The 16806-nt window shown below is 44.2% G+C and overlaps 1 protein-coding gene across 3 annotated transcripts in view; it reads left to right on the top strand.

Annotated features, from left to right (window-relative positions):
* Positions 1-16806, top strand: part of RGS6 (regulator of G protein signaling 6) — a 280436-nt gene that overhangs the window by 239687 nt on the left and 23943 nt on the right. For all 3 annotated transcript variants that reach the window (XM_037395325.1, XM_037395323.1, XM_037395324.1), the window contains exon 16: positions 14400-14489. In XM_037395325.1, the coding sequence (XP_037251222.1) occupies positions 14400-14489 (90 nt within the window). The remainder of the gene's footprint in view (positions 1-14399; positions 14490-16806) is intronic.

Raw genomic sequence — 16806 nt, 5'->3', positions numbered from 1 at the left:
TCTCAGGGAAAGCAGAGATGAAAGAGTGCTATAAAGTTCAGTTTGGCTCTCTGTAGTCCCTGTCACCAGTCTGGCTTATTTACAGTATGGCTGTTATCATAACAAAATTGTGGTTAATACACCTTTTTTATCATTTATCTATTTACAGCTAATTATATCCCCCCCCCCCCCCAAAAACCCCAAATGCAGCAGCTCCCTCCAGCGCAGCTCGAGACTTGTCCACCAGACACTACCTTAGAATAATGATAGGACAGTAGGCAATGCAGTGAGCTTAATCCTTCCCTCCTAAGGGCCTCAGATTTATCAGGGAAATTTTACAGATAAACTGTGCACAGAAAATGCCTTTAGGAAAACAGATAATTTGAGAAAAAGTGCTACAAGCTAGGATAAAGCTGCCTAACCTTCTGAGAAAGTGAAAATATAATTTTATAAAGGCTAAAAAAGAAAAAGGAAGAAGGGATCATTTGGCAAATATTATCAGGGATGCAATTAGAAGATATCCTCCTCATAATCATTTTTATCAAAAGCATGTAGTAAAACCAACAGCAAATGAAAAGAATCCCTGTTCCTGTATTTTCTTTAAATTGGCGTTCAAAGGCAATTCTTCAAAATACTCCACTAACAAAATACTTCCATCTCAGGGGAGATGTTGTGGACCACTTATACAAGGTTAGGCAATGAATTTTTCAAACCAGCATCAAATACTGTATTTTCCTGAATGCAGTCTTGCTCCTTGGGGCTAGCATAGAAGGAATGTTCGCAGAGTTTCAAGGCAATCCCCTGTGAATATCAGGCAACTTAAATGTTCTTTTTAAAGCTGAGAAACGCAGGAGTATGAAGACATTCTGTCTAAGACGTATTTTTTTGCTTTGCAGTTAGAGTGAACTTCTGTAAATTTGCATCACCTGAAAAAAAATATGATGCTAAAATGCAGGCTAAAGCGGATAGGTGAATAATGAGGGAATTGATTAAATTGATAAGTAGAAGTACTGAGAGTAAGATGGATGTTTAGACAATGAGTATTTAATCAGAAGAAGACATGGAGGGTTTAGGCTTGAACTGATCAGTTCACAATGTAATTGCCATTCAAAAGGGAGTTGATGAAATCAAGCTGGAGCTCTTGCAGTTAGACTGCAATTTTATTTCCTTGGGTTAATTTTATTTCAGAGGATTTTTATGCTGATGGTTGTCCTCAATTCATCTGTTTTGCTTCATGAACACAAAAGTATGAGGTAAAGGTAGACCCTCAGGCCTAGCTGTGGTCTCTCTTGGAGATTTGGTCGCTCTTGGAGACTGAATCTGTGCCAAGAGAGGATGGGATAATATGGAAAGTGAACCCAGTTACCTTCTTGTGCAGTGGGCTTCTGGTAGCTGTCCAACAGCCAAGCAAGCTGTTTCTGACTGCTTGACCAGATAACTAAGAAGGCTGTCTAACAAAAGCAGAGGAGAACAGGCCACTGCTGAAGGGTGTGGTGCCCTAGTGGAGCTGGGGCAATGTGGCTTTTACTGGCTCATCCTGGAGAGGGGACATTTTTGTTTGCACATCCACTTGATGGGAACAAATGTAGGTCCCCACAGCATGCTCTGAATCTCCCAGGTTTTGTGCTGGCATCTCCCCCAGGTCAGCCCTGCCACCTCAGGGGCTCTGTTGTCCATTAATCTGCAGCAGGTCAGAGTCCAGCTGCCTTATCTCGGCACCCTGGCACCAGCAGCCCATGAGATTCCCACACATCCTGCATTCCTAGAGTCTCAAGCAGACACAAGTCAAAACACCCCACTGTGGGAGGGAAAATATGACTGTTATCCTGTCCTGTGTAGCTTTAGCACAAAGAGGAAAACAATTGAAATGTCCTTGGGAATAAAGAACAAGAAAAAATTTAGTTTACTGAACAGCACATTCTTTGAGTGTCTGCAGCTCTGAGACACCAAGAGGAAAGAAAAGGGTTGGCTGAACTGAGAAAATGAAATTACTACTCCTGCAGTAGAGAAATAGAAGGTCATGTGGCACTCTAGCCCTTGTGATGACCTGGGAGACCTGTAAAATGCCAATTCAGTATAAAAAGCACTGGGAATGAACACATTGCTGTACTTGGGAAGGGGAAGGTATAGCAGAGCACAGTATACTTCGGGCTAGTCAACATAACTAGAAGTTGAAAGCAAAACATTGTCTGTTATCAGGTGCTTAACAGTCTACAAGGATGTGCTTTGCACAACCTTGGCTCCCAGCCCCAAAGAGCTCTCCCAGATGCTGCACAACCATCTGGTAAGATAACTAGCCTAGAAGAAAACAGGGAGAAAAGGGGGCTCCCGACAAACATGCCTCTCACTTAAGACCTCTTTGTCCCAAGACCATTCACACTCTGAAGGCAAGTGGTTCCTCTATTTAAGACAAGTGAATTGAAAATCTCAGCTCCAAACATCCTCAAAGGGCTCCTAATACTAACCTGAATTTGGTGTGCATTTATGGTTTCGGACAGATCTCTCCTGTGTTACAGAAGCAAGTGTTTTGCTATCCCCACCTCAATCTAAGATATGTGCCCTGTTGGGTGTCCCTCTCTGCTGCTGCACTCTGCAGTCCTGCGCTGCTCAGCTTGCACAGAGCCGCCTTCTCTTGCCGTGCCTCCTGTGTGTGCCCTTGCCCACCCCGTGCCCCGTTCTAGCTGTGCCGCCTCGCCTCAGCCTGAGCAGAGCGTACTGTGCCAGCTCAGCCGGCACTCACCTCCCCCAGCCATCGAGTTTGCCGACATCCCCCGTCCTCAAGCAGCACAGCCCCTGCTCCTGGCTCTGTCCTGATCTTCAGCTTTGCCAGCTATCTTGATCTGCAGCACCTTTTGTCATTTTAGTGCTGGGCCTCTCCAGAGGCGAGCCTACCAATTTAGCTGATTATTTTCTGCTTTTAAACAACTGTCTACTGAGTAAAATATTGTGATTATCAAACCATTTTCACTGGGGAGTAAAGCAGCTTTTAATACAAGGGGCACCATCGGGAAAGGTCAGTTCAATTAAACAGTGAACTACTTAGCAGGATGTAAGCTCCCACAGGAGTTATCAGCATCACTGAACAACCAGTGCAGAGCCCTGCAATATGAAGCAGGCACAGCCAGCTCTGAAAAGTAAATAGGTTTGGGTCCATCTGAACGGCCTCTTTTGGCTAATGAAGCTGCTGACAGCCAAAGTAATTTGTCTTTAACATGGGAACCCAGAGCTGTGAGTGTGACGATTATGACTTATCTGTACAACACGTTATTAGTTTTTAAACATTCCCCCCCTCCTCCACCACTTTCAAACAACTCCTTGCCTCCCCTGAAATGTCTTTGTGCCTCCTAAAAGTCTTTAATCCCTTCCTCAGTCCCTTGGCATTGGGAACTGGTATCACAAGAATGTGTTGTATCTCCTGATAGAAATGTTTGCTTGTAGGGATGTTTACTGGTAGGCTTCAGAGCCAGGCATACTAGAGTAAGGTAAGCCATGTAGTTGTCTTTGGAATTAGTTTCCTGTTTGCTTTGTTTATTTTTCTTCTTTAATAAATAGAGGTTTAGATTGACATTCCTTTACCTGAACTAATAGGCTATTGTTTCTGTGAAGATGATTCGGGGAAATTCAGTTCTAATCCGGGCTCAGTTAGGGATTTTAACTGTACAGTGCAGATCCTTGGCTAATTCCAGAGCAGATTTAGACCATAATGCCAAACTCCAGGCTGCTCAAACCAGAAATGTACTTGGCCCACATTTGTATCATAAAATCATAAAATAATTTGTGTTGGAAGGGACCTTTAAAAGTCATCTAGTCTAAACCCCCTGCAATGAACAGGGACATCTTCAACTAGATTGGGTTGCTTTGAGTCCCATCCAACCTGATCTTGAATGTTTCCAGGGATGGGGCGTCTACCACCTCTCTGGGCAGCCTGTTCCAGTGTTTCACCACCCTTATCATAAAAAAAAAAAAATCTTCCTTAAATTTAGTCTGAAATTTAAGATTTGGGCCTAGTTCATGCTCTCAGCTGCCCCAGGTGTTGGTTCAATTTGTTCTGGACTGTGATAGAGATATGACCCCTTGCAGGATTCATCATCAGTGATCAGTCCTCAGTTTGCATTCTGATTCCATCAGGAAGCTGGGAGCACTGGCAGAACTTGACAGGATCCTGTTGAATTCAAAAACAACCTCCAAGTGTAAGCAAGGATCTCTTGGAAGTGGAATGTCATTTTCTACTAAGAAGGGAAAATGAAGGTGATTGCTTTTCCACTGACTTTGTCTTTTCAAGCGTGCACAGGATGTGAAAACAAGCATGTAGAGGAGTGTATGCCTGGTGCCTGTTCAGTGGGCATACAGAACTCCTTTTGTAGGCCTTGAGCAAAATCACGGCATAGAAGGAAAATGTAAAAATAATCATTCATTGTGCATCTGTATCATCTTTGTAAGAACTTGAAGAAACGTTGTTCCTATTTTCTTAAAGTTTCACCCAGTCACCCCCGTTACGTGCATATCTATAAAGGATAGTGACTAAGGATGGAGAATCAAGGTAACACCAGAGCAGCTCAGGCAGTCAGCAGGGGGACATGGGGCACTCTGCCTTGAGGGGAACTCAAGTCCACGTGAGCCAGTGCTGCTCAGAGACCTGGCACTTATGCTACAGGGAACTGAAAGCACTGCAGTGCTGCATCCATATGTATACGTGGATGGTACCCAGGCCTCCTGGAGGCTTTGGACAGCCTGGACTTTCCTGTGTAGGTTTAGGGACTGCACAAGGACTTGATCTTTATTCTCTTCTCCTCCTTCGGCTCTGATTCTGTCGAACTGGAGGAAGAAATCCTTCCTTACACTGCACTCTGGTTGCCTTGCTTATATGTGGGTTACAGTGACTGTGGAAACAGCCTTCACGCAAAACCTCACTGTTGCTGTGTGTTTCTTAAACACACAAACGAAAATTCAGGCTCCTTCCTGTGTGGATTTAAAAAAACCTACAACCAAGCAGAACCTAAAACCAAGACCCCCCAACAAATAAACCCAGAAGAGCTTCGATGTCTGGAGCAAAAATAGGAAAGTGATGGTGGAGGTTCATGCTGGCATGCCTGATGCTGCCCGAAGCTGGAAACAAAAGACTTGAAGCAGAGGTCTACACAGGAGCAGATACTCAGTGTTATTACTTTCCTGGGATTTTTTTTTTTAAATGTACATACGCATCACACATCAGAAAGTACTTCTTTTATCCTTTGCCTTTCATTTTAATTTGTGGTTTAGTAGTCATGTTGTATGTTATAACATGTAACATCCAGCCTTTGTCTTGCTGTTGGCTTTCTGTCTCTGAAGGCATCAGGGATCAAACTACTGTCTAAGCTAATACCCCTCAATTAGACACAGGCAGAGAAAGGGCTAGGAAAACATAATGAGTGAGCTCTCTCCTTGCATACACAGTGACAGAAGACAGCAGATCTCTCCAAAGGAAAGATCATGGGAATGGGGTGACAAGAACAGTCAGCGTATTCCCACAGGACAATAGTCTGTTATTCAGGGTGTTGATCCTGCCAAGCTGGCTAGAACTACATGCATAAGCAATAACAGTGCCTCATGTGCCAGACATTTCCTAACTCCAAAAAATACCTTTAAATGGATTACATGGAAAAACCTCTAGCTTTCTTGAAAATTGAATTTATCACTCAGACTCTGGGACTCTTGTGCTAGTGGTGTGCGCTGTGCTTCCTGAATGCAAGAAACAACTTCATTTCAAATCCAGAGCAAGAGTATTTCCTCTTTCTGTGAAGGTCAGGAAGCAGCTGACACTGTTCTGTTTCTCCCAAGTAGGGAGTGAAAGTGCTTGCAAGTGCATCCCTTTCTACTCAAGAAACCAGGACTCCAGGAGTCCACTCCTCATGGACGATGGGTAAATGTTCTTGCAGATGACTCAGTTCCACACCTACCAAACCCATGTGCTGCAGGAACACTCTGGTCTTTACTTTTCCTAGGGGTTTGTTATCTCTTCAAGTATTCACCCTTCTTATTTGAAAAATAAAAATAAAAAAACCCCTGGGGAGATTTATCAATGCTACATTTCGCATCTCCCCTTCTCAGCCCACAGCAGTTAGGAATGTTGTGTGCTGTCATGATGGGGTTCGTTGGCAAACAGTTGTAAGATTACAATAAGCATTTGTAGCATGGACTCCAAGAGCTTGAGCTCAATCACTTAAAGGCAATCCAAGGTGATACAGCAGCACATACCTTACAGCCAAAATGCTGATGAAGCATGGAAGGCTATTTATGTATCCAGCACATATTCTGTAGATAGACATCAAAGCAGGGCTGGTGGTCCCTATCTCAGCATAGCCACATTTACTCAGAAGCTATATGCTTTGTCCTATGGGATGCAGACTGCCCCAGTACAACAGAATTTCCTTTCTGCTGTGTAGGGATTCTGCGTGTTCCTCTCCATGGTACAACTCAGGTTTTTGGCAGGATTGTCTCCAGAGAAAACAGAAAGAAGAAGCTGCGGAGAGCCCTGCAAGTGTCAGGGTGTTGACCAAAAATTTAAGTAGTTAAATATCATAGCTATACCACAACATCTATCAGAGTGAAAACCCCCATCTTCATTGCTGCAACTCCTAGATATTGTATTGTTTGGAAAAAAGATGCCAGTCTCCCAAATGCTACATGAGGTTGTCCCCTCCTCCCAGTAAAAACCTGTTCACTTTGGCTTTTTGCCAGTAGCCAGGATTTGGCCCATATTGAAAGAATCAGCCTCTTAGCCATGATCGTTGTTCTCAAAACCTAAAGCTGCTCATATGGCGTTAGACTCCCGGCAGCCCACTCTTGTCTCCCAGGATAGCCCTTGCTATATTTAGGACTAAATCCTCCTGCAGTACCAGGCTGACCCCTTAACAGCACACCGCTCCACAACCCTTCACCTCTGTAGTCCTCCACACTCCACCTGCCGTGGGCCCCCTGGCAGGTCTGCCTTCCCATTTCTGTATTTGAAAGTATGAAGCAAACTAGTTGTCTCATCAATTTACAGAGAAGCCAAAGCTAAATTTATGTGTTACTTTTATCAATGCACTTTCCCACAAAAGATTTACATTGTGTTTCCAGCTATGTATCTACAGGGCTAAACAAAGGATTTCTGTGTATTACTCAAAACGAGTTCTCATTGCTTACAGTTATCCCTCCTGCTAAAGCTTTCTTACGTTCCTGTGCCTTCAGCTCGGTGTAATTTCATTTGTGGCCTGAAAAGAGGTTTTAAGTTGTTTTTTTTTAGTTTAGCAGAGAGGTTAGTCTATATTACCGTATAATTATTCTTTTTTTTTTCCTTTGTAGCAAAAACAACTTGGTTGAGCGTGAAGAAAAAGCACCAGTTAAACTGTGGGTGTAAATTGTTGTGTCACCCAAAAAGATATTGCTCAGATTTTCCAGAGCAATTCATGCTCAGGCCAAGACCCTTATGTGCCATTAACCAACCTGAAACATTTCTTTTCTAAACTATAAATCAAGGAAAGCCTAGCAGTCCTGAAGCAGCTGGGGCAACCGTTTATCCCTCATCCTGCCAGACAGGAGTACTGTCATGTACCAGTAAGGCTTTGGGAAGAGGGTTCTCCCTGGTTAATGTATGCAGTCAGCTCAAAGCAGGCAGTACAACATTTTGGAGAAGAGTAAAATCTTAAATGCAGGGACCGGAATAAGCAGATCCAGAGGCATTCTTAGTGGGGATGTGGAGACATTAAGGGGAATTAGAATAAAATCCCTGTGTTTCCCTGCCCCCACCCCTACCCCCCTCGGTGTTTTCCCATCAGGTTCAGTCAGGGCAAGTGTGAAGGTCTTTTCTGCAGCTTTTTCACTGCTTGCCTCATCTCAACCGTGCCTGCTACCAACTACTTCAGCTTCCAGAGCTGATGCAGCATTTTTTCCTGCTTTCTCTAAAGTGCATTTCAGCATCATCAGTTAGACTGAATGGCAGTTGATCATAATTGCTCCTAAAAACTGTTGCATTCAGTTGGCACAAGTAACTGCTGAGGAGGAGTAGGTCTCTTTCCTTCCCATGGCTTTTAGGAAGATCCTGGTGGTGGTGTGGTAGGGGGTCCTGCTGGTCAGGCAGGATTCTGGAGGGTGGGCTGGGAGGAGTGTGACAGAGTGAATAGAATATGTCTCCAGCAGCCCCTGGGTAGCAGGTAGGTTTTACTGACTGCAGTATGTGTGCATGCTGGCACAGGGGTTGACCTCAGCTCCTCTGCCGCAGATGTCTGTGCAGAGTAGAGGTGCTGACAGAAAGGCATTAGTCTGCTGCCAAGTCTAATTGGAAGGTGCAGCAATTGCACACTGTGTGCTCAGAAAAGCATCTCCCTGATCATTCCTTCCCACATCCTCTTTGTTCTATAGAGACAGCTTTTCCAAAAGCAAACCCTGGGCAGGTCCTCAGCTGACATCTGCTACCATCCTTCCAGAAAAGGCCACAAGGCATTCACTGAGGCACTGCTCTGTCATGTGCAAATCTGCAGTAAATTCCCCCCCAGTGCCCAGCGTACAGGTAGAACAAACATTAACATTCATTGCAGTTTGCTGTTATTTATTTAGTTGTTTAATCTACTGCTTTACATTGCTTGTGGGCTTTTTCTCTAATGGATTCATTTGACGTTCTGCAAATCTCCCTTGCAGTTGGCCAGAGGGGTGGCTGCTGGTGTTCACACATTTGCAATGCAAAGGGGTCTCCAGATCAGCTCTGACTAGTCTAATACCAGGTGTTGGTGACGGGTGAAGAGGTGCTCCAAAACAACCCAAAAGGTGTAAGTGGGATAGCTACAGCAAGGAGGTTTCTGACCAATTTATGAAGGGCAGAGTGGATTCTTGGGGCTCAAGTGGATCTCAACAGCTATCTAGCCATAGTGTAAGCTCCCCAGAATGGGGAATGGAAATGGAAAATGGAAATGGAAAACTTGTTCTTGAAACAAGCGAAGAATTTGCATTTCCCCCCTATTTCCCCTTGTCATCTAAAGCTTACGGCTGTGTTTAGGCACAAACAGGGAAAATTTGCTGTCAGCAAGTTAAAAGTTAAGGTCTTTCTGGTGTTCAAAGGTCATAACGTTGTGCTTGGCCCTCACAGCCCCCCCAAAGTTTCAAGCCTGGCACAATATGTCACAGTGGGTAAGATACAAGTAGGATTAGAAATGGATGTTTAACTACCAATGTTCCTCTTGTCTCATATACACAATTCAGAGGAAAGAACCGAGATTTTCTGCTAAAAAGAAATATTCTCAACAGAGAACACAATTCCTGAGATCTACCAGGGTGTTTTGTGCAAGTCAGGTGTCATCATTTTTTTATCATTCAGGTTTTTCCCCACGTATTTCTCAAGTGTTCCCAAGGTCCTTCTTGGCTGCCACCTGTGCCCTCCTCAGGGTCACTGTGCTTTGACTGCAAGGGCAGAGAGAGAGACCTGAGATCACATTGCAGCACATTGATTTGAAGCAGGTGCAGCTCTGAGACAGTTTCTGCTATCTTAACCACCTCCCACAGTCCAATCTGGATTGCAAACTTCCTTTTTTCTTTTCCTCCCCCTTTCCCCTCTTGTCAAGAAAATTTACAGAGCTTGTCCTTCATCTCTTTCCAAAGATAGAGCTTCTGGAAGGAAAACAGCCAAGAGACACTGAACCTTATCAGGGTTTATTTCCCTGCACTTAAGCTGTCAGTTGTCAGGGGCGGGATTTCCTCTCGGTTTTGTGTGACTGTAGAAAATGATTTTTTTGTGATTTACCTGGCTGGCTCGATTGTTTTCTAATTCACAGAAGTGACAAGATTTTCCCCTTTAAAATTTACTGTTCTCCTTTATATCATGCAATGGTGATGATAAGTGGAATGGTTATGCTGTCTGAAGCATAGCTGTCATGACACAAGTCTAGGTGGTAGAGAGACGCACAATGAAGCTGGATAGCCCTCAGGACCACTGCGTAGTTCTTCCCACCATGGAGGAGATGTGATTCAGGTGCACAAAACACAAAAGGGGGCCTGCCTTTTTCTCAAGAAGAGATGCATGCAGACCCCATTGCCTCTGTTGCCTTGGTTGAGGATCTGGGGAACAACAGTTCTGGGGATGTTTGACAGCAAACCTACTTTGCTTGCAAGAGTCTTGTAAGGGAATTGTTTGCTTCCTGGAGATGAAACCCACTATAATTACAAAAGCAGGTTATTTTGTCACTCTCCATGATAGACTGACATTTCCAAATGTGCATCCATCCTCGCAGGGGAGCATCAGTACAGCCAGCACTCATCAACAGCACACTGTGTGAGGGACTAAGTGACCAGTCAGCTCAAAAAGCCAGTTCACCTGGGCTTGCTCGCACATGTCAAGTCACTGTCTCCATTCCCAGCTGCCACCACAGTGGCCTGAGATGGCAGCTTGGTGCTCAGAGATAGCTGGCAAGGCTGCAGGGGAGACCAGTGGGGTGCGTGATGCCTTTCAACCGCTGGCCAAATTTTGAAAGACTTTTTTTTTTTTTTTTTCCTGCTTTAGAAATCTGGCTTTAGAAGCAGAATGCTACCTTGTTTAATGGTTTAATAGATCACTTGGGCAATTTTGCTAGGCGATTGCTTTAAATTTTTTGGTTTTGCAATGTAACTCTCTAAAGGATTGCTGTCTTAAGGCTAGAGCAGGGAGCTGGGAGTCTGAGCCTTACCTGGGAAGTGATACCCAGAAATGGCTGGGAGATGCCGCATTGGCTAGATGAAATGTTTCTCCTGCTGTTGTGCAGATGTGGCATAGGAACTTCCCATGGTACTTGCAAAGAAATGTCGCAGTGATAATTCTGGCCAGACAGTGCAAGAGGCTGTGATGTCCAGAGCTGCAGCTGCATTGTTAAAAATTACACAGGTAGTGTATTTGCTTTGTGTATTCAGGTAGCCATTAATAAGGAGCTTGTTACCCTGTAATAAACAACTTTACAAAATGCAGAGTTCTTTCAGCATAAGGATGGGAAGGCTCCAATTTCTTGCCAGCAGTGTCAGGTATGTCAGGGAGTGGTCATGTGTATAAAGTGCATCACTAGAGATGCTGGCTGCAGCTGGAGATTTCAGTCTTTTGTGAGGTTGTGCTTGCTGTCCACCATGTGATAGGAGGAACAAAAGCAGCCGCTGGGGAGAATAAGAAGTGAGAGACCAATGGGTTACAGTGATCCAAACTGAGTTAAAAATCTGTTATAGAGGGGGACAAAACAATTCACACAAGGTGCACAGAACAGTTAAATCTTTGCACATACCTCTGTTGATATGCTGCTCATTGCTCAGGCTTCTGCAGAAGAATGGGCTCAATTGCTAGACTTCTAGAAGGTTTGTATGTATTTATGAAATGAGTTGCTGCTAAACGCTAGCTGTAAGTTCTCCCTAGAAAGCTGCAGATTCTAGAAAGTATAGCAGAAAATAGCTTGGTGGTGAAGAACAGAGTAGGCTAAAGATCAAAACAAATGTCCTAGCCACTGGCATTTCCTGCCCTGCGGCTAGATTTGTTGTGTAACTGGGCTGAACACATACTGCAGCCACAATTTTAGCAGGAACCTTCATGGTGCAGTCTCAGCGGGGATTTTGGCTACAGCAATGTGAGCTGTCCTGTACTGTTGCAAATTGGAAGGCAGTCTTTGCTGACCTGAGCAACTGGCTCAGACTTCCAGTAGGTGCTTCAGAAATGCAGTGCTGTAAAATAAATGATCAATGTATCATTCGTGCCTCCAGTCCAGAGCTTCTTCAAAGCAAGCCCTTTGAATTCTTGCAATTAAGCAGTAAGGGGTGCTCCTGAAGCTATGCATGTCCCTCCCTTCCCCTATGCCCAGCCTTCTTTCTTCATTAGCATTCAAAGCCTAGGAATAGTTATTCTCTGATTATATCTTTGGTGAACAGCTGAAAGGTAGTGGTGTTGCTGTTCAGTGATTCCAAGATATGAAAAGCAGAGAAAGTGCTTCATACCAATCAGCTAACCGCAGTGGCAGGTGGGCTGTGGGTGTGCAATAGCCCTGTTTTTCAGGGAAAGGCTTCAGTTAAGAAGTCGGCTTGTGGTTTATTTAATCTCAGGATCGAAGTAATTTTTCCTCCTTCCCACAGGCAGATATTGAGTTTATACTGTTTTAAGGTCAAAAACATGAAGTCGTCTTGACACAAGCAAGAATGATAGCTGTGGCTGGCATGCCAATGGATTGTGTGGCCAGCCTGGTGTGTTCTCCTTTGCCTACAAACAGTTCATGTCATCTGTCTGCACGGCAATTAATGTTATTTCCCCAAAATGTTATTGTTTTTCAGAGCATACCCAGTTGTCTGACCACAGGTAAAGAAACCATTTGGAGTCCAGAGACAGTAAAAAAAAAAAGAAACATATGTCTATCAAAATGTTAATCAAAATACCCGTCACCCACCACCTTACCTCAGCCCCACAGCACCTTCCTGCCCACCTCAGCACCCCCTCCCACCAGCACCCTGCTGTACTGGGTGCTGCGAGGGAGGACCAACAAGAGGAGGGGTGCTCTGGAGACCTTTACTGTTGATGGGCTACAGACTGGTTGTCCCACTTACTCATCAATCTCCTCATGGTCCTGGAAGAAGAAGGAAAAGGACTTTTAGGTATATAGTTGGGTGGGGGTTTTTTTCCCCAGGTAATTACGAAGAACTCATTAGGAGGACATGGAGTCTCCTTGAGAAACCTTAAGAGGTAACAGTACAGGTGAACTGGTTGCAATGTGCTTGGGTTTAAATCAACTGAATCCCAAGTTTCTCTAGCTGAAGTACTTGAGAGAAAGCTGATGTTGAAAATCCTTACTCACACCAAGGAAACAGAAACTTTTTCATGGCCATATCCATGATGTGCCATTGTTTTCCCTTTTCTTGTCTTAGTGCGTACTTGGCTCCTTCTGTCCTGAATAAACAGAACAAATGTCCCACAGCTGAAAGTAAAATCTCATGGCAGTGCTGTAGGTGAGAGTATGAAGCTGTGCCCTCCCTTGTTTTTTTTCTGCAGCAAGGAAGGGTGACAGTTGCTAAATGGCTTTATATGAGCATTTCTATTGCAAAATCTTGTGCTATCCTTCAGATAGGTAGTGCTACACAAATAAGGATTGGTCAGGTTTAAAAGCAAGTATGGAAATTGATCAGTAAAAATTGTTCTACACCAGGCTGTAGCTCAAAGGATACATTTATGCTGTGTGGTAGGAAAACCAGTGGCAGTTATGCCCCTCTTAGGACTACACCGAATAGTGCAAGAAAGCTGAATTAAGCAGTTCTTCTGCATATAGACAGGTCATCACTAATTACCCGTGATGGTGAAGATAAGGGAATTCTGCTTGGCTTGTTAACACTGTGAAATAAGCTATGCGACTTCAGTCTGGTTTGGCTCGTCTGAAGTTTCATGTGCAATGGCTTTAGGGCAGGAAAGAGTATTTCACGTTGTATAAATCAGTATAGATAAAATTTCTCATTAACTCTATAAAAGTGCTTCCTTGGACAAAGTCTAAGAGAAATGTCCAGGATGCCTGTTTTTCTCTTAAGTCCCTTTGGTGTGTTCTCAGTCTTTATTTGGTCAAAGTGTTTTGATTTGATTTTCTTGGTGTTTGGGATAATATCTATTACAAATCCAGGGATAATTAGAATAAGAGCTGACTCTGTTCAGGGATTCTCAGCAGGAAAGTCAAACTAAGCAAGGAAGCTGGAAAGTGGTAGGCATTAAGTTCTGCTGCAATGAAACACCACTTTTTAAGTTCGAAGATGAACGTAGTAAGTGCTCTCAGAACAAACTGGTAACAGACTTGCTAGGAGAAAAAAAGACCCTATAGGAGGGACTCATCTGGCATGACTTTATACATGCAGTGTAGCCATCCACATCAGAGCTAGTCACAAACCTTCCTGCATAGTCACCAGAGGCAGAGGCTTTTTCAGGATGTTAACAGGTTGGCTTGCTTTAAGTATGTGTTATAAGTGGAGATGAAACCTGTCCAAGTATGTGTTCCATTCCATGAACAGCGTGGGAGTGCTGGGTGATAGCTCAAGTATCTGCGAGTAGTAAAATGGAACCTAATCTGTGGGACAATTTCTGCTGTTTATTTTTTCCTTCTTGAGACATCCCAGTAGTTTCAGCCTGGCTAGACACCCGCTTATAATCTGGGAACTTCAGAATCTTTACAGGGTAACACTGATTACTGAATAATGTGTGCCAGCCTTTGGGGTGAGGGCCACCTCTTTGGTTTGTGTTCACACAGCCCCAGGCACAGCAGGGTCCTGCCCCAGGATGGACCTCTTGTACACTACCACAATACAGATAATCAATAATAGCAGACTTAATTAGAACTTTGATCAGTCACTCTTCCTTCTAATTCACTGTGTTTTAAATCCCTGTGATGTCTAAATGAGGTTTGATAACAATTCTCTGTCTCTCATTTCCTCCCATCCCACAGGAGCACATTTACAAGCTGATGAAGAGTGACAGCTATGCGCGCTTCCTCCGTTCCAATGCTTACCAGGACTTATTGCTGGCGAAGAAGAAGGTATCTGTTGGAAAGGACATGCTTGCATCGCTTAGCACCTCTTGATTCTCGCCTGCTGCTTGCTGCTAGTGTGAAAATTAAAATATTATTTCCTTTCCCCCCCTTTATTTAAGAAAGGAATGAGCACTTCTGTTTTCTTCACTGGGGGCACATGGTATGGCATCTGTATGCACAGCCTCAGCCTGAGTTTTGGGGAAAACATGGTGACTCAAGGTAAAAATAATATGGAAAAATGACTTGCACAGCTGTCTTCAAAACTCAGTGCAGGCAATTAAAATTGTATTGCCTCTTCCTTATGACAAATATGGTGTCTGGTATGAGAAACAGAACTCATCAATCTATTCATTACTGGTGCAAGTTTCACCCATTCCGGTTTTTACCTCCCTGGCCTCACCATGTGATCTTCCCTCTGGATGCCTTACCTATGGAACTCTCCCTGCAGTGATTCCCATGCTCTTTTTCTCCCTTTCCCTTGCTTTTGGCTCCCCAGAGATGTTTCCTTTTCCTTGGAGACAAGAAATAATTGCAACCTATGCAGTAATCAAGAATTCCAGCCACATTATCTCACAGGAGAACTGGGTTTGAGCTCTTAGCCTTTTTAGTACCTGCATGTGCTCTGCCAGCACCATGTTCCTGCCAGGAACCCCCAGTTCAGGGTAGCGAAGGAGTGCTTACGTAAAGTTAACAGCGGCTCCTGTCCAAGCGTCCCTTCTTTCTGAGGGGGCTGGGAGGTAAGCTACTGATCTGTGCATTTGTGGCTGTGTTCAGCTGCTTGCTGCACCTTCTGACTTATTCCCATAGGTCTATGTGTCTGTGTGCATGTGCATGCATGTACACGTGTAAGTGTCCCACTTACATTTGGCTTCCAGGGCTGTGCATAAACTGACTCCTGACTCCTGCAGCCTGAGCGTGTGGTTTCCCATCACCATCTTCCCTGCTGTTTTTCTGCTGCATTCTCTGTGTGTTGCCAAATTACATTGCATCGGCACAATACAATGAAATCCCACTAGTATTTTTGTCCTTATTGTTACTGTGTGCCCTAAGAGCACACATATGGTGACAAAAGGAGACAAACCCCTCTGTCTGCTGTGCCCGGGACTACTGGCAGGTGGATTAGGGGAAGGTAATGGAGGGGCAGCAGTCAGCCTTACATTTCAAAACGTCTGGTTTTAGACAACATAAACCAGTGCTGCTTAGATTTGGAAAGGTTAGATCTGACTTGGAGTTATGAGGCTGTGGGGAAAGAAAGAGGTAAAAGGCAAAGTCTTCTGATCATATAAAGCATAAAATGCTGTGCCACCTTCCTATCCCTATCAGCTTATGGTTCCATCTGCCCCCAAGTCTTCACTGAACACCTGAGGGTCTATGTGCTTAAAAGCGGGAGAGTTTTCTCCTCCCAGCTGAGCCTATTCAAACCAGAGGTGGTTTTTTTCTTTTTGCAGTCCTTGTTTGCTGTCAAGCCCTGGATGTGTCAGCATGACATCCTCATCCCCCTGCAAATGCTGGAAGAGCGGGTTTTGGTGTCATGTTAACACAGCCCTGAAAGTAAGAATCAAGTTTCTTTCAGAAAGAGCTGTGGGTGCACAAGTGAGCATAGCAAGGCACAAAAAAGTCAGGAGTGTTCACCAGCTTCACACGATGTGGGAGTGGAGTTGATGTTTCTCCAGAATCTGTAAAGCTCTTTGCAATCATGTTGCGTTGTGTCGGGCAAGTGAATATTTCAGAAACAATGTAGGTACAGAGATGCTGACAGAAAGAACATGAAGTTTCTGTACACCAAGCTACATGGTAAACCTTTAGTACCTTTGGTGCAGCTTTGAGAGGCATCCCTTTAAAATTCCTCTAAATAGCTGGAAAGCAGAGAGAAGGAAAAGAGAAAACCAGTGGCATATCAGAGCTACGTGGATGGAGGATTTGGTTTAGAGCCTGCATACAAGTCCTGGATTCACCGATGTGAGTAGAAATTCACTGCAGTTGTTTTAAGATTTGATGAGTACCTATGTCTGAGGCATAAGTATGTCTTGCCCCCAAAGACATTATCCTAATGTGGCTGGTATACCACACCAATATGACGTAGCCTTACTTTTATTACTGAAAATAAGTTCTGTCAGAAGCACAGCACAATGGACTTGAGCTAAAAGAGTTGCTTGCACAAAGTACATTAACGTTTCAATGGCTTCACATTCACACATGAATATTTTGTGGATAAGTTTACGTCATTTGGGATCTTTTGCCGTCCAGCACTGTGCTGTGGCAAGCTGAGAGGGCAGGAAAAAGGGAAGGGTTGACTGTGTGGCTAGAGTACAAGACTGGGAGC

The sequence above is a fragment of the Falco rusticolus genome, chromosome 7 (genome assembly GCF_015220075.1).
Source record: "Falco rusticolus isolate bFalRus1 chromosome 7, bFalRus1.pri, whole genome shotgun sequence".
NCBI lineage: Eukaryota > Metazoa > Chordata > Aves > Falconiformes > Falconidae > Falco > Falco rusticolus.
The sequence above is the reverse complement of the archived record's forward strand: the minus strand, read 5'-3'. Positions and strand labels throughout refer to the sequence as shown.